A 25,009-nucleotide genomic window follows, 5' to 3' on the forward strand; every position below is an offset into this window, starting at 1 on the left:
AACAGTGCTAAATAAAAGTTTCTAAACCTACAATAAAGGACACAAGGAAAATTGAGCTTCTGGTGGCTTCATTCGCATAGAAACAGGTCTGAGTCCCCCCTCTAAATGCATTTTAAAAATTTGACTGGCCAGTTGTCCGAGTCACGCTGGTTTTGGTCTGTTTATTCTTACATTGTTTCAAGCTTCTTCAATTAATAAAACAAATCATTAAAAAAAAAACCAAAAACTGCAGATAAATTCTGTCCGGGGCACGTTTTCAATCCCGCCCTTGATTTAAGAAATAAGATATAATGATGAAATTTTGAATGTTTGCAGATTACTGTTTTAATGTAACAGGTACTGCATACAGTATTGGCACGGACATTCAGATACATAAATTACAATATATATATATAAAGTACATTTTGGAAGAAAGTTCTCAAAAAAAGCTGCAACCACTGTTTAGATGCCATTTATAAACAATAACAAGCCTGTCATTACATACTGTAAACAAATATCTCAAGAACTGAACCATCACAACACAGAATGTACAGTTCAATACATTTTAATGCTACTTAAAATAATGTACACATCCAAAAGGTATGCAAAATTATAAGGGTCCGTAAACTTCAATATTCTTTCTGAAGAATATCAATATTGGTTCAAAAATAGATCCAAAAGCATACAAAAATAGAAATGTTGGATTGATTGAGACAAAACACTTTTAAATTCTGCTTAGCCAAAAACAGTAACATCGGAACATCAGCGATACCTCACAACAACATAAGGTACACTTATGATAAACTGAGTAAATGAAAACCTTCTGTCAATTATACATAGCATATACTTACTCAAATGTTTTTACAATTGTGATTATCAGTTGTCACGTGTTTCATCTATTCTCACAGTTTTGTTTAATGAAAGCCTTAAATATTTAACACGTTTTGTAGGTATAAAAGATAAACATATAAAAATACATTTTGACAGAAAAACACTTAGGACTATTTACAAAAGTAATGAATATTGAAATGTATCACCATATTGCATATTTAAATCCTCTCATTTTATAGTACAACTGATTGCAGACAAGATGGAGGTCATGATGCATTTTACTTTAGCTTACAACATAACTAGACCTAAAATAAATCTCTGCTTAATAATGACAGTTTTAGAGAAACTGAGAATGTACTGTCCTAAGACAAACAGGAAGTCCATGTGAGATGATGGGATGAAGGCAAGCACCCCACTTAGCCAAAGCACTGCTAATCAAGTTTTTCACAATTAATTGTGCTTGGTTTGTCTGAGAAATACTCAGACATTTCTTCTATTGGTTTGTTTACCCTATATCAGTGTTATGCTATAGAAAAAGGCAAAGTGGTCTTGAACTTGCCCTGAAAACTTAGATTTGTGAATTTACTAAATTGTCAACACCAATTACAATAACCAGAGTAAAGGTTTTTAGAGTTTGTTTTGTTTGTTAGCAATTTATTTATGCTCCACTCAGTTATTTCCTTCAGAGGAACCAAAAATGATGGTGGAAGCAAAGGCAGATTCCTAATAACAGTATGTTATTAGATGCTAAAATTAACGTGACAAAATTATCCAATATATTCAAACATTTTATCCAATATATTCAAACATTTCCTCACTAATCAGCGAGACAAAATAATATGCTAAATAAATACATAGATACAATAATATGGTTAGAAAAATAGGTTTTATGATGATGCAAGTTTAAATAATTAACGAATAGTGTTAATACATAAAATACTTTTTTTACAATTTACTTTTATGATTGACAAAAGCCTTTCTTTATCTTGAATTCGCGTTGCAAAAACAGAGGTGACAAAGAGCAGAAGTCAATCGAACGAAAGTCCTGCCACATAATAATAGCAAGCAACAACAGTTCTCCTCATGGAGGAAGGTCGTGACGGTTTCAAGGTCGCATCAGCTAGGAGGTCCTCTCCATGTAAAGCCTTCAATATGGTGGTGAATAAACATCTTTGATAAATAGTTCACAGTTTCTAAGTGCATTTTGCATCTCACATACACGTACCTAGAGCAGAGTTACTGCAGATCGATGCAGTATGTCATTAAGGCATTACACACCAAGAATTTAATCATGGCATGTTCTTGTAAGCACAGCACAAACACAACGAAACTTTAAAACAGAAGTGGAATGTCTCAGCAAATAAGGCAACAGTTGATGAGTTGTATTTACAACAGCAGACTATGAGAATATTTGGAAGGGGATTCTGTGGCAAGAAAGAAACTGTACGCATCGAGAGAAAACCCATCAATAGCTGATGGTCAATTTATTTTTGTTGAGTTCTCGCTCCAAGTTTCCAATCAGATTATCAATACTTTCCTGCAAGTCCTGTAGGTCTACTCTGGGATCTAATGATGAATCCATTTTCTGCATGGCCATGAAGGCCTTAAGTGGATGTTCTTTGGGTAAAGATATCTGATCCTCTGTCACATTCTCTGGTTTATCTGTTCTGATGATGTCCTCCCCACTTTCGATGTCTTCTGAGGGGACATCATCATAGTCTGCTTCGTTCAAGTTTTCTTTTACATTTAAAAAGTAGTTCTCCCCACAACTGCTCCAGTCTCCTGCATACCGATTACTCGAGGGGCTGTCCAATCGAACTGGCCTTGGCCGACGAATTCCTGCCATTTCAGAGTTGTTCAAATTCAACACTTGAGGCCTCTGTTTTTTCCTCCTCAGATAAGGCTGCTGTTCTGGGGATGTAATGGTGTACATGGACTCTTTGGCAGTTGAAGTTTGCACTAGAAAAAAACACAACACTTAGTTAAGGTATTGTTAAAGAAACACAACATATTTCTGAATGGCATCGCTAAATCCTCCAGAGGCACGCCAAGAATGCATTTACCATGGCAGTTAGTCACTGCCCTAATAGTCTTATACTAAGGTCACAGTTAGGTTTCACACCATGCATATATCAGAGGACTGCAATTAATTCATTTGGTGAGTGTTTGTATGTGTTTACATATATTTATAGAGGGAGCAACAGAGAGAAAGATATTTTACAGTTGCAGCACTAGTGACGAATGTGCACTAAACTTAAAAAAAAACTAAAAAAGTTCCTCCACTTTGGTTCCTTTAATGAAGGAAAATTTGATATCAAGTAGGGCCAAGAAAAAGGGTGGATTCCAAAGGTGTAATTTCCTATTTTAATTCCCATAGGAAAGTCGGATCTCTGATATTGAACAAAAGGCAATATGGGCTTGCACCACATTTGGCACAAAGTTACAACTTTACTCAAAAAAAATGTTGATTTGGTGTAAGTGCGTTCCATTGTTTTGGATAAATTAGAATTTAAAGAGCAGCTCGGGTTTGGCATGCAAGTTTTAATGCACTAATGTGAATACCAGTATTAATGATGATGTCATGGGTGATGTCCTCAATAATGTCATGAGGGATGCCAGCAATGAGGTAATGAGTGAGGTCATCAATGATGTCATTTCCCATGCCATGAGTGAAGTATCATGTAAGGGCATAAGTAGGGCACGATGAGGTGCAAGTGACAGCTAGTTCACTAAACAATAACTGAGAAATGCTGTGGCTTTTTTTTGCTATTTTTAAAGTTAGTTCTTATATCATTTCAACACCTAACTATAAGATCACTTTAAATAGTGCTTTAACTGAAGAATAGTTTTTTTAATATATAATTATAAACACACACTACATACACAACACACATCTTAATGGCCATCGGCTGCTATGAAAAATATGTAGCTCGTCACACCATGCATTTCAGAAATGCAACCTCAAAGTGAGAGGAGTAAGTTGGGGTTGCACTGACTATATTAAATCAAACAAGTAAAGACGATAAAAACGAGTGCGTTCACCACTTTATAATCCAAAACTTTTTCAAATGTTCTCCATGCTCAAAGTCGTGCTTTCAAACAGAAAGTTACACAGCCTTCAATCCACTCCAAGGGTAAAGTGCACAAGGATTTATTTCAACATTTATTACCTGATTACAAGGCATGAGACACAAATACGCCCTTTTCTTGTGACTGTTTTCCTATTTTAAATTACAGAAATAATTGTATGTTCCACATACTAACAATACAGGACTACAGCGGCAAAATACAGTCAGCTGTTACATTGAAAGGTACTCTAGAGTAAGACCTTGAAAATGGACTTCAGTCATTTTTACATGGTAACCCAATCCAAAAATAATTATGACAGGGTATGCTGAATAAACATTTAATAAAACAAAATACTCTTCTATAATGAATGGTAATAAACATGAAACGTGTCTGGAGATTTCCAGCATACCGAACACGGATCTCAGGAAATATGAGTAAGCTGAATTGCAAAATTAATTCTTAATAGACTGAACAGCATATACCGTAAATATATTGCTGGAGGACTGTTGCAACATCTGACACAGAAGGGGACTGCTAACATCAGCAAGAGTACAACACTGAAAAAATAACCCAATGGGCTAATCTGAAATCACAAATGTACAGGACAGCCTGAGATAGCATATACATTTCTGGACCGTTCTCTTACAATCCAATGAATTTGACAGAATGGCCTGAATTTGATCCTGGGTTTCATGGAGCCAATAGGGTTTCACCAGAAATAGAAATGCAGAGGGGAATTCATCAAGAAGTCTGATGACTTTCAAAAAGATTGTAACCCTTACTTTGCGTATAAGAGAATTTTGCCAATGAATCAGATTCTCTCTAATGAATTTGCGGGTTATCCACTGTAGCATAAGTGAATGGCAAACCAATAAATGTAGCTTTCAGTTTGTCAGTATGAGCCATTGTTGCCTCGTAACTAGGGGCAGAGCGATCATCAGTACAGCTGGTGCAGTCCAATGATGTAGGGGGCCGATGGGTTTAAGTGACCCACTTCACTCGAATTAGTGGCGGAATTTTTCACAAAACTAGAGTGTAGGGACACAATTTGCTGGCTTGCATTAGGGCCACAGCTCTTAATATCATATCATATGCCTATTGTGTAATTATATATCAAGTCGCCAGATCACATGTTAAAATAACTAGGATCTATGTACTCATTTACCGGGAAACAGCATTTTCAATGCTGCCAGTACATCGTTGGGCTTTTACAACTGCGTTGTTAGTACGCGATAACTTTAAATCACAAGTCATTAGATCGACTTGCTGTAGAGGGCGCTCTAAACTAAGGAATAGTAAATTATACGATTCCTAAGTCCAGCGCGCCCCCTACAGCAAGTTGATCTAATGACTTGCGAAGTAAAGGTATTGAGTTCTAACAATGCGGTCGTTGTAACAACTGCGTTGTAATACAATGCAATGCAATAGTGCGTAGCAACATGCTATATTCTGATTTACCAGCAGACAGTTACTCTGCCCCTCAATCTGAACACTCTTGTAAGGGAAATTTAAGATTATGCACACCTAAAAATGCAGTGAATGTTGAATAATGTCATACATGGTACACTATAGAAAGGAAAGGTGTAGACAGTTTTTAGGTCGAGCCTGGGCCGCGCAGGCACTGCTCTGCGTGGCATGCTGTATTTGAGTATGGACATGAAGCTCCGCCCACTCTCCTCCCATATTTATCATTGGCTTGGGTCATTGTCCTTTGTAAATGCTGGCTTCCGATTTGTTAATCGGCTTGTTTGTCCCTCCTTAGTACCGCCTTCTCTTACTTTGCAAATTCCCATGAGGACTGGCCCTTTTACTTCTGTTGTTACACGGTATGTCTTATTTAGTCTGTAAGCACTATTTTCTTTAATGAGTTTCTCCTACTGCAGGCACAACATGATTTCCTGCAGCATTCAGTGTGCCACTTCAAAGCAGCCCGGGACAATAAAGGCTGCTTCTTAGAAGAGTAATAGGTCTCGAATTTACAAGAGTTTGAGCTACTGGCGTTGTAAATACCAATGCCTTTTATTTCTGAGTTAATTATCCAAACAGATAAATAAAAGGCATTGTCATTTACAATGTTAATAGCTTAATCTCTAGGAAATGCAAGAACTATTGCATTGCAAATGCTTGTTCTACACTGCACTTAACATAATAGCTTTTGTAAAATTAGAACCACTTCACTTGATGAATAACAATACTGAGATGGAGACCAGAGACAAAGGAGAAGAGCTAAGGATAAGGTTACCATTAGGAGACAAAATGATTCATCTTCTCTTGGATCACTATTTTTCTACCCTACTGACACCCTGCTAACTAGTAGTAGGGCCAGAAACGGCTTCTCATAGATGACAATTGAAAATGTTGAGTAACTAGTCTATGTAACAATCTATTATCATGAGCAGCATGCACATCTCACCAATTTCATCTTTAAAAAGAAGCCTATGGGTGTTATAGTTTTGACCAAAAGTAAACAGGGAAGCAAGAGGGAGCAAGGAAGAGGAGAATCTACACACTTATCTGAATCTGTGGTTAAACTTGGCGGCAGGATCAGAGCATTGTCCTCATGAGGAGGCATGTGGGCTTCTTTGTAAGATGGAAAGAGGCATTGAAGCCTATCCCATTCCTCCTGGTGCCCAGGCATGCCTAATTATGAGGCACACTCCGGCTCTCTGGGGACAGGTGGAAGGAGGTAATGGGGAGTGGCTCGTTCTAAGAGCGCACAGCTAAGCAGTGCCCAGGCTCTTGCCTAAGGCTGATGGCACATCGTTCTCCCCATTTGCAATTGCATCCTTCCTGCTTGATAAGCCACGCACTGCCCAGGGCAGGCCCAGCCTCTCCGAACAGGTACCTCCCACTCTCTAAACCCTATAGGCCTCCTGTCTTTCTCCCTCTGCTTTGGTCCTGACGTCGCTCTAATACCAGCAAAAGGCGGGTATTTTCTTTTCTAGAAGGAGCGCATCTCCTGTAAGAACATCTTTAAAAATAATATACTGGCTCTGCCACCATACTGCCCTTACATGCCCCGTGAGCAACCACTGTAAACAACATGGGGTGGGCGGGGCTTAGAAGGGGCGCGTGAGACAGAGCCTGGAGAAATTCTCAGCCGAAGAGGTGTTGGAGTATAGAAAAAAAAACAGGAGTGAAAGTTCTTCCCATAATCAGGAATAAGAGAGTGGGATAATGAATAAAAGAGTGGGATAAGGAACAAAAGAGTGGGATAAGAGAGCAGAAAAACACAAGCTAAATTTAAATGAACGTGAGGGAGCAGCGAGAGGCAGGAAAGCTGTTAAGAAAGCAGGTACCTCAACATGTTTTTTTTAACCCAATTTTTTTATTGAGTTTCATTTTTTAAATATGTCTACACACTCAGTAAGAGGTGCCTCAACATGGTTAGTTTGGAGAAAAGAGTAACACCACGCCAATTTAATTCGAGCATTGCATGTTTTGTATGGTGTCACCATCGCTATTCTCACAGCAGGTCCATGGGGTGGTTAGTCTACGTAAAGAAGGACTCCGGTGGGAGCGTAGATTATTTATCTACAAGAGTGGGTTTCAAGTGACCTCAGAGACAACGCGAGTCTTTCTCTCCTTTCTATGAAGTCTCCTGTAATCTCTTGGTGGGCAGAATCCCTTTTGGTGCCTATCTGTCTTCAACCATTATAACATCAGTTGCTTCATCAACAGATGCTGGTCAAGAGTGTGTGCAATGTTATTTTTTCCACTAGAACCGCCAAAGCTTACAACGGATGTATTTCACACACTATTTTACAATTCACCTACACTCATTAGAACCAATGATCAGCTCTAGAAAACTGTTTTCGGATATCCAAGACATGTGGGCAAATGGCTGACAGCAGGCAAGGTGTAAGCCACTGACAGGCGAAGAACACACACACAGATGGTAAGAACTGTGTTAAGACGCCCATTAACACCCAGCACAAAACAAGCTCTTATTGTGAAGTGAGAATATTCTGGCGAACTTCTGATCTTTCCCAAGAAATGGTTCTGTTGAGATGCAGACCATAAATGCGCCTCGGGCACTGCCACTGTTATTCGTTTTATTCTACTGAAACAAAAGCGCTTTTGTCTGGCTTGCACTTCTGAAGATGAAAGGGGCCAAGGGTCGGTGATCACATGCGTGCTTTGCAATCTGCCGCAGAACAATGAAAGTTTGTTTCATGCCTACAAAATACCAGCACTGAGGAACTGCACAAACACATGTTTACCATGGGGATTGACTGCATTGAGAACAGGGGCCATGCACAGAAAAAAAACATTGCAGGTTTTATAAACATATTTTTATCAGGCCTAGTGAAGAAATTCTTTTAAGTCGCAGGAATGCATGAAATAGGATTGTAGCCCTTAAATTTCAGTTTAGCACCAGTCATGCTCCAGAATGAAAGGTCAGGTTATCTACAATTAACAACGTGATCATTGTATAGGCAGTAGTTAAAAACAAGCCGAGTTTAATTAAGTAATATAAGTTTCCTTCATGCACAGGATCATAGACTTCAGGTCAAAGAGGGGCCAGCGACTGCTTGCCATCTTGCATGCACGCGCTTACCGTGAACAGTGTTGTTCCGTCTAAGAATGTATAAACGAATGTAAGCATTGCACTTTTTTTGTAAGTGAAAGTGAGTGGGCGATGCTATGGATGAATTGAGTGATTTAATTAATGAGTGGATGACCACTCTGCGAACGTCAGTCAATAGAAAAACTAGAAAATGGACACATGATGAACCGATAGGTGAGTTAATGCATTAATTCACAAATGAGTACATGCATCGATGAATGAGTGATTGGGAGTAGTAGTAAGCCCATAGAATAGACATTGTAGAGAGCAATGTATTTAAAAGGCAAATATGAGACAACAGGTGCTGGCATGTAAGGATAAGTGGGGACATAGACGGACGGGTTTGTGCATTGAAGGGTGAGTGAGTGTAAACTAGGGTGAATAAGTGGGGGAGGGCATGATGGTGAAGTGTTAGGTCTTATTACGCCTGTCCTGAAAGTTTTTTTTGTTTTGGAGTGGTGAAATCAAAAGGTTTCAATGTACACAAATACTCCAATCTATTTCAGCACTAAATGGTCTCTTCATCAGAAAAAAATACATTTTACGTGCACATTTCTGTGAATCCCAAAATCCAATTGGAAATCCTGCTTACAATGAAATAAGACTTACAATTCACTGTATTCTCCAACATTGGGATTTTTTTTCCATGTGTAGACTACAAAATCGATATGAATGACTTTGCCTTAACAGCACCAAAAGAAACATATTGGCACTTAAACAGTATTTTGAAAAAATGAGGGGCAGATTTATTAACATTTTGAGTTGGTGGAACGTCCCATAAAGTTAATCCAAGCCGGTCAAAGTGTTGATATAATACTTCCTTTCCATCGAAAAATCTTATTTGTGAGTGAAAGTAATGTGTAAAGTAACAGAAATAGAGCTTAGGCTGCTTTGCTTATAGGGAGCATCCCAAGGGCGGTACATGGGCGTTCCCATGGTACCAAACATGGATTTTAGGGCAAGGCCCTATCTACCAACTATGATAGGCAGGGCTTTATGCCAAAAATAAGGCATCCTTCATGCAGCCATTTAGTTGGAGAAATATATATATTTTTTTTAACTTATCCCACATTGCATAGGTGCTGCACTGTACTGCACTTATGCTAAACAGAAGGCACCCACCTTTGCCTATTGTGCACAGGCGTATGTAATGCTCTCATCCCAGGGCAACACAGCATTTGTTACTTTTATTTCCTTCTTTCCTTCCCTCGTGCATTCTTCTTGTTAATTCTACCTTCATCCTATATTCCCGCCTTTGTACCCCATCATTGAATTTACTCTTTCAAGCAACATTACATCGTTTCTCTTATCTCTATGCCCATCTAATTGCTCAGCATTCAAACTCTCTTTCCAGCAATCCAGTCCCACCCCATGTGAAATATATAGAGGGACAGAGATATAGTTACTTCTCATTAGGCTTTGACTGCAGCAGATAAAAGGTAATAGAGGGCATTCATTAACACACCTCCCAGCTACTCTATTGTCCAGACAAAAGGACAGGCCAATTAAGCTTTTCTTGTGACGAAATGTGATATATTGTGGACTGCTTGGAGCTCTCTTGCTAGTCTCACATTGCCCTCTTCTTTGTCTTAAGGCACCAAGAAAGAACTCAGCTGATAAATGTATTATTACAGGGTGATCTAGATCAACGCCTGCTCTACGTGGTCATATGAGAGAAGCCTGCTAAGGAACTAGCATGCATACTGTTCACTATAGGTCTACCGAGGAAAGAAAACTGTACAGCTGATGAAGCAGTCGCTGAGGTAGTAAAGAACTTTAAGGACAGCAGCAGGTCTTGGATCATTTGCCTATGCAGGTCACAAGTGATGAAGTATTTTATATTGGGCTGTGCCTGTGGGATTCGGTGCTTTAAAAAAAATCAAGTGCAAGGGCAGCTAAGCATTGATTTTTACCAAGCATGAGTGACTTTGTTAATTTGAAGGCACAGCAGGGACTGTGTTCCTTTGTGCATGAGAGTTGCACAAGGCACTTTAACTTTGAATTAAGTGCAGCATGCAGTGTTGTAATGCAGTTTCCGACTTGGGGGAAGGAATGTGCGCTGCTCACATTTTTTTCTAAATACGGTCACAGTTCTTTGCTTTGGTGGTGTTGCCAAGTATCAAGCCTTGCTTCTGCATCTTGAGTGTCAGGCTTCATTTTGATCTACAGGCAGTGGGAATAAATGTTGATGTGGTGATCCTGGGGTTGTATCATGAACACGTTCTACATCAGTATGCAGGTTCAGAGTGGGTGCATGCAACCGTTTATGCTAAAATTGTGCTGTCAGAAACATATTAGGAAACGGAGCAGTGGTGGATTTTTCATGTTTCCGAGATGTACTATGTGCCGCTCATACACTTAGAGAGATTTACCAAGATGTATATGCCATGCATTCAGCACATTTTCAGCAAAAGCAGAACATGGATACCTTAAAGGCTATTTTATGGATACTGAATATGTTCATGATGTGGCTCCTGATCCTTCAGTAAAAAGGAGTTGTGGCTCCTACAGGCCTGATTTTAAGACCATCATGTTGTAAAAATAATAACAGAAGTGTTGAATGAAATGAATGAATGAAAGATTTTTATTGTTTCAGTTAATTAAAACCACAACAATACATTTTAAAGGAATCGACTAATGTGTTTAAAATTTCTTAACATATATGTACAATCTCTGTTAATATATTCTATAACACTCTCCGTCTAAAACCGAGTTTGTTATTTAAAATCGAATGAAGTGTAATAAAAATGCAGTCTGTCTAGCTTAGTTCTGAAGTTCTTGATTTTTTCCTCTTTTATGTTCCGGAGCGCTCTCTGCCCGAGCTACCACAGTTGGTTTATCCTTTTGTTGACAGGGTGCCGTGGTGTGTTTTAGCGCTTGGGAGTGGGCTGCAAGGAACTTTAGTAATAGGCAGTTCAATCGCGTGTCTGCTGGGTTCAAGGTTGCCATAATTGCAGATCTGCACGTTCTTATACCCCGCTCGTTCATAGACTTTTTTAACAGAGAGCTTCGAGCTTGAGCTAGATTCGGGCAGATGCAGACAAGATGAATAAAGTCCTCGTTGCTCCTCCCGCATAGTCTGCAGGTTTTTGGTCCATTATGCACCCAGGTTGGTTGGTCCATAATCGATAGGAATTTCCCCAAACGGAGTCCCATTAATTTCTGTTTTCTGTGAGCTGGAAATGTAATTGTTAAGTATGGGGCTGCCACAAGTGTTTTGTAATTTGATATTACCATCCATGCGTGTTTTCTGTTGGTAAACGTGGCTTTATCAAGTAAGAGAGAGTGGAATTTTGTTGACTTGTTTATAGCCTGTTTGAACGCCGGGTAAGGCAGGTTTAGTTCCCAGAGTTTTCTTGTTCCAGTCTCAGTTATGGAGTTTTCAAGATACTGGTTGTATGGGGATTTAGTGTCAGATCTAATTTCTTCCCATAGTGCTTGGTGCAATTCCGAGGCTGACGTGTTCTGTTTCAGTGTATACCAGTACTTAATACTTGCATACTTTCTTCCCACTGTTTCATTTACTGTTCCAAATTCTAACCTTGTCTGAGCTGGTGAGGCTCCCTGTTGTATTTGGAAGGTAGATTTGAAGATGGCTGTCTGCATTTTGTTAAGCAGATCCGCATCTTTCCCATGCAATCCTACACTGCCGTATGAGAGGGTTGGTAGAACTTTTGCTTTTATTGTTGCCAGTAAAGGTTTATATGATGGCCCCGTGAGCTTTTTGGCCAAAGATCTAAAAGCAAATGAGAGTGAATTTGATCTCTGAGTGATGTACGACATTTGCTGCTGATGGCTTTGTCGATTATCAAAGTAGAAGCCCAAGTACTTGAAGTTGGACACGGCCTCTAGCTTTGTTCCCTCCAGGTAGATGTTTGTACTGGCTGTCCGCCGCCTGGTGATAAGCATTGTTTTTGTTTTTGTTGTGTTTATCTCCAGGTTGTTGTTTGTTATAAATTCTGCCAGCCCTACTAGTAACCTTTGAATGCCAATCTTCGTTAGATTCAACAATACCACGTCGTCTGCATAGGATAGATGAGTTAGAGGAAGGGAGCCAAGTTTAGGTGGATGAGATGGGATCTTATTTAGACTTGATGTTAGGTCTGCCATAAAACGGTTAAAAAGATGGGGGGCTAGGACACAGCCCTGCTTGAGGCCTTTACTGGTGTTGATTTTTCTTGAGAGCCGTGTTCCACTCCCCAATTTAACTTCCATCCAAGTATTGGAGTAAAGGAGTAAGATCCCTCTCAGGATTTTATCCGGAATGTTCCAGCTGCACAATTTCCTCCATAAGATGTTCCGATCCACACTATCGAATGCTGCCTTTAAGTCACTAAAACATAGATGAAGAGGCTGTTTTCTCCGAAGATATTTGTCGGCTAGCACTGAGAGAGACATAATGTTAGTTAGTGTCCCAGTTCCTTTCCTGAAGCCTGTTTGGTTCAGTGGTATTCTCTTTGTGACGTCGGACCAATTTATTAGATCTTCCAGGACGAGGGATGCAAAGTACTTTGCCTCCACATCTAGGAGGGCAATCAGTCTGTAATTAGCTGGGGATGTTCTGTCTCCTCCTTTAAAGATGGGTGAAATTATGGAGCCCTTCCAACTGGATGGTATTTGGTTTTCACCTATTATTTCTTCAAATAATATTTTTAATTTTCTGCACCAAAAGTCCGGATCAGTTTTGTAAACTATTGGAGGGATCCCATTCGGCCCTGGTGCTCCGTTGCCACGTGACTTCCTTATGATTCTTCTTATGTCCTCTTCACTATACCATGTTTGTTTGACCTTATTTGTTGCGTCCTTCTTCTCCCATAGGCTAACCACGTCGCGGGGAAGCCTGGGAGTGACGCTTCCTTCTTTTCTTTTTTGGGACACTTCGTTGGTAATTTGTTGGATTGCTCCTGGGTTATGCTGGTCAAGTGTTATCTCTGCGAACCTCTCTGTTAATAACGCAACCCAGTCCGCTTCTTGGACATTGGATGATGTTGGATTTGAAGGGTGATTTAAGCTGTTAATAGTCCTCCAAAATGCGTTTGAGTTGGTGTTCTTGGCGGAGCAGAGTAGTTTTGCCCAGAGGTCATCCTTCAGAGATCTTTTGTATTCCTACATTTTCTTTTTGTATTCTTTCTTGAGGTTTTGTCTTTGGATCCAGTCTTTGGATGACGTAGTTGTCTTTTTTAGTGCTCTGGCGTTTCTCCTTATCTCTATTTTGAGTTTTACCAGGTTCTTTGGCAGAGAATTTTTGTTAGTGAGAGGATGTGGTTTATTTGGGGCGGACGTTGTTGCTATTAACTTTCCCGTAAAGCTCTCCCATTTTTGTATTTGGGTACCTGTTGTTATCTCACTTTCTATTTTTAGTCTCTGCACATTTGCCTGCAGTACGTCGATGTTGGCCGTTGTCCAGTTAAGTCGTTTCAAGTTAGTGGTCACAATGTTATCTCCCACTATGTTGTAACTGTGGCATTTAGTTAGTTTTAAATTGAAATAAGTGTGCTGATATGAGTGATCGCTTTTTGAAGTGTATTCTATAGAAAATTGCTGGACAAATGGCAATAGTGGAAGGGAGACTGCTGTGTAATCTAGCCTTGAGGCAGTCAAGGTTCCTAGGTGGGTGTGCTGTCGCGGATTGTCACCTTCGATTCTCCCATTAAGGAACCGCAGCCCGAGGAATTCCAGGCTTGTTACCAGTTTTCGCCCAATTGGATCGGATCGCTCTGTTTGCAGCTGAGTTTGGGTTTTGACGTTCCAAAATTCGTTGTCAGCTGCTATTATCTCGTCATCCTCAGGCGTATAGATTAAGTTTGAATTAAAATCACCCGTTACGATTATTTCCCAGGATGGGTTATTGTTTCGAGTATCCATGATTGTGGATACTAGCTGATCCAATGCGACTTGCTTCTCTTTCACCTTTGGGGGTGCGTAGAAGTTAACAAGTAGTACCGGGGTTGGTCTGCCTGGCATTGATAGTTTTATTAATTGCATGTTTGGCCCATATGGGGCTATTTGTTCTGAGTTAATCTTGATGTCTGACGCGATATAAACTGATAGACCCCCTTTTGGTCGACCAAAGTTGAATTTTTTCCGTGCTGGTATATTGTAGTGAGTGTACCCGACAAGAGGTAGCTCCTCCAATGCCCATGTTTCTTGGAGGGCAATAATGTCGCATGCTGTCCAGTTGTGGAGTGGCAAGCCGTCTTCCATCCATTTCCTCGCTCCGGCTATGTTCCAGGACAATAGGTGGAGAATTTCATGGGTACTATCCTTTTGAGGTTTTTTGGGAGGTCAATTATTTTTCTGTTTATTTAATGTGTCTGTTAGCCAGCGCCAGTAGGCTGCGTCATCCTTGGGCTTTGTTTGATTGCCTGTTGTGGTTAGGGAATAGATTGTCGGTGAAGGACTGTTCCCTCTGGCGTTCCATAGTACTGAAATTGCCTGATCCTTATAATCTGTTCGCTTTTCTTTTTTCCCTTTTGTCACCAGACGAGCTTCAAGAGGATCTGGATAGCGTGGTTTTACCGGCCTGGAAAGTCTTATGCCCCATAATTCGAACTTCTCTCTAAAGGATATTATTAACTGGGCGATTTCTGGTGTTCTCCATGTTGTTAATGTTTGTTCCAATGAACTAGTTATGTCTTGTTTGCAAAATTTGACTGACAGTAGATCAGTGTTAGTTAGGTGTTGAAGCCCTTCAGTGTTTGCGCAAAGTTTAAACAAATTTCCCCTGTTGAGGATGTCATGTTGCCCCTGAGATTCGTATTCCGGGGTAAAAAAGAGTTGTTTAAGATGTAAGTTGTCATTACTAGACCAGTTCTCAGGGCCTTTCCCTAGTTCTGGTGCATTGTCTGGACTGATTTTACAGTGATGCCCGGTACCAGCGGGTGTTTGTGTTCCGTGCGTATCGGTTTCTTGTACGCGCTGGGATATCGTGGTCGTTATGGTCTGGTTACTCTCTTTTGTTAAGTCTCTGTTCGTGGCTGTGTTAGTCTGGGGATCTCTGATGTACTCAGACTCTGTTCCCCTCCCAAGAATAGGGTCCTCATTGCAGTTCAAGTTTATGTGACGGACTCCGTGCTTTAGTAGTATTTTTATACCCACAGTGGGGGGTAGACTTTTTCCACCCCAAATCCTACTTTTCCAGTTTACAGTTCTTTCATTTATTTTTGATGGTACCTCCTGGTTGTTAGTGGGTATGTCCTCTATTGTAGAATCTCCTTGAGACCGGCTTTGTCTTTGAATTGTTTCTTCTCTGCCATATGGGCAGTGTTTGATTCCTTCTTGTTGTTTTTTTTGGGTGACACCATGTCTTTGCCTGGCTGGTGTTAGTTTGTTATTCTCGGCCGCCTCTTGGTATTTCCCGGGGATCTCCGCTGTTATACATAGGCCTGAAGGGCCGGTTGGTTGTGGTGTGCTGCCGGTTTCTATGCGGCTTCCTTTTTTCACTGCATCAATTTTCTGTGTTCCGTTGCCCAAGACCAACCTCGGCTGTACGTCTCTGCTGTTTGTCTCGCCTATGGCCGTTAGTAATGTGCATATGCCAGTGTTGCTTATCGTCTCTGCGCAAAGGGCCTCCCTTTCTTTTTTTGTTTGGAGCTGTTGTCCTGATGAGTTGTGTGTTTGATCAAATGATTCGTCAGATTGTAATGTCGTATTTGAAGTGTCCTCCTTGTTTATAGCTGAGGTGAATATGGGAAATATTCTAGTGCCTTCTTCCGCGTGTCCTGTCGGTTGTTTATTCCTTGCTTTTCTTTCACGTTTTTTTTGTCGCCTTGTTAAGGAGGTTTTTTTGTTTGGCGTTGTTATGTTTACTGCTGGACTTATTTCTGCCCTGTTCTTTCCTTTAGATGTATCCGTTTCTGAGATCTTAACAGTGTTATGGTCAGTAATTTTTTTGGTTAAATTTACTGTTTCTGGACTGTTAGCTTGGTTGTGTTCAGTAGTTTTCCTGGTTGAGTTTCCTTTCGAGAAATGTTGGTCTGATTTTCTTACAGCCAGTATTTGTTCTATTAGGTTGGGAAGGAGGTTTAGTTTATCTATAATAGGACCGCAGGTGCAGGGACTCTGTTCCAGTGTATACTTTGATTGAGCAGTTATTATCAGATTGTTGAGTTTATCCAGTTTGTTGTCGATCCCCGCAATGTGGTGGGCTATGGTGTTCATTATGTCGACTTGGATATCCAGTTTATCGGATTGCCAGTTTAAAGCCTTTACTGTTGATTGAAGTGTTTCTATTGTGGTAAGTAACAACCCTGAGTTGCTTACACTAGCACTCTGTTCATAGTTCTGATTGAGTGACAAATCAAAACGTTCTTTGGGAAGTTGGGAATTGTCTGATTTTGGAGTAACAATTCTTCCATCTCTGGGGTATTCCACTGATTTTCCTTTGCTTTGCAGTTGAGTAGACTGCCCTTCCTCGTTTGTATTACCTAGTTTTTTATCTAAGATATCTTCCCTTGTGTGATTAGTTATACTTGTGTTTTGCCGCTTTCCCTTGTTTATTGTTGGGCTTGATGCAAGACTTTCTGTGGGGCTTGATGATTTTTTTCCCCCCATGTTTTTTCCCTCTTTATTTTTACTTAGGTCTTGCATTATTTCGTTGTTCGATGTTGGGCTTGATGTAAAGTTTAATAGTTTCAGCCATGATGTTTCTGAAGTGTTCTGACTAGTCAATTCCATTTGGGTTGTGTTTTGCTCCCTGTGTATCTGGGCTTTGAGTATCTGGGGCTCTTTGTTAAGTAATTTCTGTATTTGCGGAGCTGTTGGGGGGTTTTGTGTATTGGTTTCTGAGAATTTTCCAAAAAAGGTTAGTGCTGCTGTTGTTGCTTTAAGTTCTGCATTGGATGCTGATTTTTCTGTGCACGTCAATTCTTCTTTCGTCCTCTTGTTATCCATGGGGACCTCTGTTGTAATTCCAGTTGCCTGTGTTATACTCAGATCCAGGACAAATATGTCTCCTGTACTGCGTTTTTGCGTCAGGGAGGTTTCCTGGTCAAGACCCTCTCCCAGTTCATCCTGCTTATGGGCCATTGCTATAAATTCATCCTGGTACCTATTTTGGCGTGGAGGGCTAGTTGAATTCGCCCCAGGTAACCGGGGAGTTAGTTTCGTGAATATTGATGATAGGCCTTTGTCGCAGGAAACCTTCTCGGGAGTTAAAGGCGTAGGTAGGCCCGAGAGAGATTGTTGGGTCGTAAGGAGAGTGGCTCCTGGATTTTTCAGAAAGAAGAAAGCTTTGTTTGCCTCTGATTTCTCTCTCTCGCCCTGATTTTTTCTGAACATTGATGCAATTGGAGAGATAAGTTGAGTGGGTAACACTCTTGTTACCCCTTTTTTTATGTCCGTTTTGTTTGGTGATGTTTTTTCCTGGTTTGCTTTGCCCTGGTCAATTGGTAGGGAGTTCTTTGCCTTTGATGTCCGTTTATTTTGCTTTGGTGTCCTCCTTACCCTACCTGATCTCATCCTTTAAGGGCTGTGTGGACAGTTTCCTAGTATCGTTGCAGCCTGTTGTCTGTACCCCCTGTGCCTCTTGCACCGCACCAACCTCTGTCTCCCACTTCGCTCCACTCCACTCCACTCCCTCCCAAGCCCGTCTGCCCCCACTGAGCAGGAGCAGCTGCCGTCCGGGAGGATGGTGAGGTGTGACTGCAGTATGAGGCGTACTAGGTGGAGCGGCTATGTAAGAAACACAGTGCCTCTACAATGGTGATCGCATGGGGACTCAGAAGTGTTGAATGCAACAATATGCGGGAGGAAAGAGCATCTGGGCGATCTGTATGCACAATGCTCTTTGATGCCATAATTATGATACCTGGGTTTTCAGAAAGCTAAACTCTGGCCTGCTCTCAGTGTAGGGGGGTAATATCATGGTGATGCTACTTACCCTGGACTAAGACCCTACTAGGATTTCTGGTGCAAACCTACTGGCCACTACACAGCACAGTGAAGTGAACATTAAGCCGAAACCATATGAGGGGAGCCAATCTCCCAAAACGGAAGTGGATGTAAGTGTTGGTGGTCCAGGACATGAGGATGTCACCAGGATACATTAAGTCCATCACCTAAATAGAGCATTCATCACAGAAAAGTGATTAGATGTAGAGACTGCCTATGTAGTATGTATGACAAAATCTTCCTTCTGCGAAGAAGATTTATGCTGAACACATTGGACAAACTGCCTTAGAACCTCCTTTAGTGGTTGGCAGTATGGGCACTCTTCCACATTCTTTTAAAATCTGTTAGATAAAATACTGTAAAGTGAGAGGCAGTTGAATTTGCCTTTGACAAAGCGCTTTTATCCTTTAGAGATATCCACACATTCCTTATCTCCTACTGCAGAAATCAAAAACGACTTCAAAAAGGCAAGTTCAGTCTCTCCAATTCCAGGGGTACCTCTTTTTTGTTTGAAAGTATGGCCTTTATGGAAATCACTATTAGCTCGTGTGTTGTGCAGAAGACATTAGGCTACCGATTTTCTCCTAGAGTAACTTTATCTGGTTGAATGTGAGTAAAGTGGTATTCCCTATTTGTTAATGACCCTGGAGTAAGTTCTTTTCGTAGTATATTTGACAGAGGCAGTACTGGACGTACGCAATTCATTAGAAAAAGCCAGGTCGGACTCTACGGCTGAGCTAGGGGAAGCCTATTAGGAGTAAACCTTTCTTACAGAAGAACAAGTTACTTACCTTCACAAATACTCTTTCTGTTAGTTAATCTATTTAACTGCAGATTTCTCCAGACAGGATCTCACAAAGCTAACAGCAGTGCTCTTGTGAGCCTGTACGTGTCAAGTGCCGCTGTTATGTCCGTTATGTCTCCCTATATACCTGGAAGTGACAGAGCGGAGCTGCATGTAAGTGCGATGCCTGTGTGCTGATGCTAATTTCTTTTCTCTTTCCCCTTCTGCACCCTTTCGGAATCAGGACAATGGAGCCAGTCTTCATCTTTTGAAGAGTAAGGTAGACCAAAGAATGCCGACAAAGTGATCAATTGACCAACATGGAAAGGTATCAAGACTTTTCGAAGGAAGACCACCAGAGTTCGTAACATCAACTTCTCTGGAAAGAAGAGAAAGTAGGGTGGTCGAACTGACAATTCCTGCAATTCATTCACATAGCACGCTGATGTGATAAGAAACACTGTTTTAATTCTCAAAGCCTTAAGGAGTCACGGTGCATGAACTCAAAAGGCATGTATATCAAGAACATCAAAACTAGGTTCAGCGAAAATTGAGATCTCATATATTGTCTGGGAGGAAATAAATGTGTCAAACCTTTGATTAAATGGATCCCAACTAGTGATACAAACAAGGACGGTTGGTCTAGTAAGCACAAAAAGGCAAGAGGTTCAACAAGTAACCTTTCACTGCACCAACTACAAGACCATGCTGGGCCAACAAAAGTACAAACTAAAGAACATCAGAATGTTTGGCCAGTAATGTATTAGGAGTCTGGACATCACACCAAGCCAAACATATTCTCAGCATCCAGAGTAGATGGATTTAACAGAGGTTGGCCTGGCATCAAGGAAGAAATCCACCTCCTCAGTTGGCAATTTAAAAGCATTTTACTGTTACTGTTCAATACCCATACATGGAGGTGTAGACTACGGAGACTGAGGTACAGGACCTTAACCTCTTGCTAAGACAGGAGATCCCCCCTCCCGAAGTTTTAGTCTTATCGCAGGGTAAAGGTTGAAAAGCTATGGGTACCTTACTCCCCTGGCCTAGTTTGGGGCAATCAAGTTGACTTGGCCTTGGTTCTTCCTGATCTACTTCAGTACTTTAGTCACAAAAGGTAGCAGTGGCAATGTATAAAAGAGTCCCTCATCCCATCCCCGCTAAAATGTCTTTCCTAGTAAGGACTTTGGAGGTAACACCAGAGTAAAACACAGCTGATACTGTGTTTCCCGGTGGTGGCCAATAGATCTAGCTAGGGCTCTCCTCGCTGACTGAGGGTGCCCTGCACCACCTTAGGGAGGAGATGCTGCTTGTGGCCAGCCTAGCACCGCCTGCTCAGTCCGTCCCTTGTAGCACTCAGGGACCACACTCATTGTTGGCCTCCAAAAACATGTTTGGTTTTACCAGTCCCTTCCAGAGGCATAGAGCCTGCTACCATTGGGGCCCAAGACCCCCACTTCCCACTGTTTGTTGACGTGCCACATGCCAGCAGTTTTGTCCATGAGAACCTGTACCTGCCTGCCCTTAGAAGATGAAAGAAAGGCTTTTCAGGCTATGCAGACTGCCTACAGCTCCAACAGATTGGTATGGAGTTGGCGTTCTGCTTGAAACTAGATTCCTCTGATATCCACTTTCTCTAAATGAACAGCCCCAACATAGCAGCAACATATCTGCCACCACTTTGAGCTCAGGCTGAGGGAGTGAGAGTGGTCTGCTGCATGTCAGGTTGGCCTTCCTGCAACCACCACCACAAGGAGCCCCTAGTGTGACTAGTGTAAGAGCTCTGCCGGTTTCCTCTTTATTCCTGTGTGAAGGATTACGAGTGTCAGCTAATCACCCTTTATACATTTAACTCTATCTCCCTGTCTGCTCTCTTAGGAGAAGGATAATCCAGATAAATGTGGTTATTGTCTAGTGGAGGCTTCTGATCTGTCAGCTTGCCAGTGAAGTAATTAAATATTCCCAGCATTGTAATTTAAAACCCCAATCTCGTTATGGCTGTCTCCCAAAAATATTTTAAAACCATACAGCACATGAATGAGCACAAATATGGCCAAATTAATGAAATTCCGTGTAGGGTTTTGTAGTGTACAAGAAAAAGAGGTGCCTATGCTGGTAGCGGTTGGTGTGGGTAAATGATTAGTAAATGCAAAGATAAAAAGTCAGGTGAACGGTGCAACATGGACAGAAGAGACCCCAGGAACCTCTGTAAGAGTTGTCAAGGGCCCAACCAAATACGTGATAAACAATTCCAGTGCACACGTTATAGTCAGTTAATCATTTAGGTTTTGTTTCTTTCTTGGTACAAATGAACAAGCAGCGTAAGTCCTGAGTAATAAGACAAGATGGACAAAAGTAGGTCAAATCCTTGGGATATATTATCCCTTCTGTTCTAGAAGGGTGACATCAAGAATTTTTTTTAGGATACATGACCAGCCGACACGTGTTTCGTCTAGCGATCTAAGGCGCTTGTGACTCTTCAGGGCTTCTGGCTTACACGTATGTGCGTTTCTAATAGCCGGTGATAATTCCAACCCGGCGTATGTCAGGTGAGTTAACAGGATCGTGGTGTGGAAATCAGGTGAAGGAAATGGAAAAAATCCTTAGCAAAATACCACAATGGGTGGATACATCCGTCGTAGTAAGGGAACTCTGAGGAGCAAAGTGCCACCGCGTGTGATCCAACCGCGTTCTTCCAATGTAGTGGAGAAGTACGATCCTGTTAACTCAACCGACATAGGCCTTTTGCCAAATTTTACAACTAACCTAAATTGTTATGGAACATATTATCAATCTTTCCCAGTCTATTTTAATGTGCATCCATAGGTCATTCACATTTTAGTTATAAGGTTTTAGTATTTGATCAAATAAGGCCCTATAAATTTGCAGACCAATAGGACACTGAAGGCTTTTGAAAGTCTTTATTACTCTCACTCAACTTTATTTGGGTTCAATGAACCATAAAAGTCGATTAATAGTAAAGTGTAAGTCTTTAAATAATACACCAGTTTCTCTTAGAACTGTGTTCATTACATCAATGGATAAGCATACTACATGTAGAAGTTGCAGTCTTCTGTTGAAACGTATTTACGTTTTGTATTTTATTAGCATGCCCACATCAAGAACATTTTGAATTGTTATCTTGGGGGACTGTAGTGGATCCTATCACCCAATGGTTCTGTGAAAGATTTTGTGGTTAACCTAATCTCAGAAATGGGGCAAGAAATGCATGAGATTTACTAAATACATTTAGTGAATATGTGAGGCAAACAACAGCACTCGTAAGCTGGTAGAGCTGTGCTCAACAATAAATCTAATGTATTGTCTCTTATTATTTATTAGTAGCATATTGAGGTTTGTACTATTCCATTACATAGTGAATGGGGCCTAGCATCTACATTTTTACTATTTACAATGTTTGTCAAGTGATGGATCAGCCATCACACTTGAGATCTAAAGTTGTTTGAAGTCCCATGAAGTATCTTAAGTACATTCCTTACCCCAGTTATTAAAAACTGCATTCTTTTTGGATCCTTCATGGCCAGTTCCAATATGTCCTCTTTGCTTGTTTTGTTCATTTTCAACTAAATGAATACAGTAAAATGTTTAAATAAACTGATCATCTGAGCTATTGGGTTTGAAAATGGCCAGTTCCAAAATGCTCTTTTTGCTGTTTTTGGGCATTTTCAACTAAAAGTTTAAAAAAAACTTATCATTCTAGCTATTGGATTTGAAAAAAGGTCCTTGGTAGTAACAATAGAAAACATATTTTTGGATTGGATTGGATTGGAATAGAAAGCAAGCAATATTCAAATAAACATATAAAGATACCTTTAAAACAAAGCATCTACTTATTTTAATGTAAAGATGTGGTATGAAAATGATGTCGAGAAATACTTGACATAATAAGAAGAGCTAATTATTAGGGTGTAATACAGACAATGCAGTGCACCTGTACAAGGAATAAAATAAGGAAGGAATACAATCTCCTTGACCTTGCAAAAAGAAAACTCATCAGTATGTCTAAAGGAACCATTTTAGCTTTGCCTTGCAATAGAAATTGAGCAGGCAATGCAATAGACATGGGGAAGTTTCATTACATTCCTCTTTGACTCAGGGAACATGAACTTCCAGAATCACTATAAAAGTGTTAGTATCTCCATCTCACATAAATAGTACTGTTGTCTTTATTGCTTCTTGTTGCAGGAGAATTGGGCATATACTTATGATGGTGCCATTTTGTACTGTGGACAAAGTCCAGTCTCTTCTCTTTGCATAGACCTAAAAGAGAATAACTTGGTAGATGTGGGAAATCAGAGAAGGTTACTGATTTAAGATGATTAAGTTGCTTATTGACTTTTTTGTTGCAGTTGGAGAGTGGCAATGATTAAAAAGAGTCTCTCTACCACTGCATTATTACCATCCTTGTCCTAAATTCATTGATTCTGTATGTGGGACTATGAAAGGTTTCAGCAGATGCATCAGGGGGGATACTAGAGTTATTCCTTTTCAGCAACTCATTTCTCTACATGGTTTCATACATACTAAAGCAAATCAAGCAAATCTGGAAGCAGGATGAGCTTGTGAAACATACATACAGGCCATTTCACAAAAGCATTTGGAAGTATGGGAACTAGTGCTACATGAGTACTCTTTTTCATACTCCTACATGCCTTTATGAATCACTATTAATACTAATTATATATGTAAATTCCATGAAGATTCCCACTATATATGTTCTAGGACCAACTTACAAAGGCATATAACAGTAAGTAAAAGAGTACTGTCTTACATAACATAAGTACTCTTTTACAATCTCTTGCTTGTTTTGCTGAACCGTCCCCATTAAAGACCCTACCAATAAGGTTCTATTCTACCACTGCCTATATGGCTATCATGAATTACATAAGGAAATATGAGGAAAGATGACCAGGAGATAGCTATCTTATGGGCTGCTAGAGAAAGCATATTGCTTCAAAACATAACCAGTGCGTCTGAACTTGAAATTTCCTGCGGTTAATACAAAATGTTTTCAAGCTGAAATCCAGTAAAAAAGTAGTGTATTCTGCATCATTATATTTAAAGTGCTACTATTATTCGCAGACATCGCCAAGTAATATCGAAATAATGCAATATATTCACATGAGTAAATCTTTAAAAACACAAATTCCTTCTTCGATACCTAGAAAATACTTATCACACTGCAGGCCATGCAGAAACAATGTAGAATTTTAACAGGAAAACATAACTTCCTGGATGTGCTGCTGCTTGTGAATTATGATTCTCTAGTCCAGACTTGTGGAAGAAATTCTTAACACGAACAGTGGTCATGTGTAACTCGACGCATTTCAGGAATGCTGACAAATATGGATAAAAGACTGAACTGCAATAATAACAGAATGCCTATACCCAGTGCTCTCTGCATCCTTCAATTATAACATTGTGATTTCTAAAAATCGAACATTAGGCACAACAAAGGCTACCATATGCTGCTGTGGCTTTTGGAAATTTATTTCAATGTTTTTACATTGTACTAACAACTGTGTGTGAGTGCAGCCATATGTACTTTTAAATACTCAGGCACATATACACACAATAGCACTTTCCTACAGCGTGATCTAGAATTCCGAGCCTCTTGGTGTGTATAAAACCCCAAGCCCTTAAAGCGACTACAGTGCGTGGATTTGGTTTAATCAGACAACAGTTTAGGTTATGGTGAACAAACATGAAAAACCAATTTAGCTTCAAAAAAGAGACTGCTTTACATAGCGTCCAATACACCAATACTGCCAAAAACCAGTATAGAAATCGACAGTGTCTGCTTTGATTTTACATCTCAGCGATGCTGTTTGCCACCATCTCTATCCAAATCTAAAATGTAATGT

At 40.4% G+C, this 25,009-nt stretch overlaps 1 protein-coding gene across 2 annotated transcripts in view; it reads right to left on the bottom strand.

The window, feature by feature from the left end:
* Positions 1-308: 308 nt before the first annotated feature.
* SYDE2 (synapse defective Rho GTPase homolog 2) overlaps positions 309-25,009 on the bottom strand; it is a 155,640-nt gene continuing 130,939 nt past the window's right edge. For both annotated transcript variants that reach the window (XM_086954060.1, XM_086954062.1), the window contains one exon: positions 309-2,769. In XM_086954060.1, coding sequence (XP_086810186.1) covers positions 2,276-2,769 — 494 coding nt within the window. In that variant the 3' untranslated portion in view covers positions 309-2,275. The remainder of the gene's footprint in view (positions 2,770-25,009) is intronic.

This window comes from Lissotriton vulgaris, chromosome 1_1 (genome assembly GCF_964263255.1).
Source record: "Lissotriton vulgaris chromosome 1_1, aLisVul1.2, whole genome shotgun sequence".
In the NCBI taxonomy this organism is placed as follows: Eukaryota; Metazoa; Chordata; class Amphibia; order Caudata; family Salamandridae; genus Lissotriton; species Lissotriton vulgaris.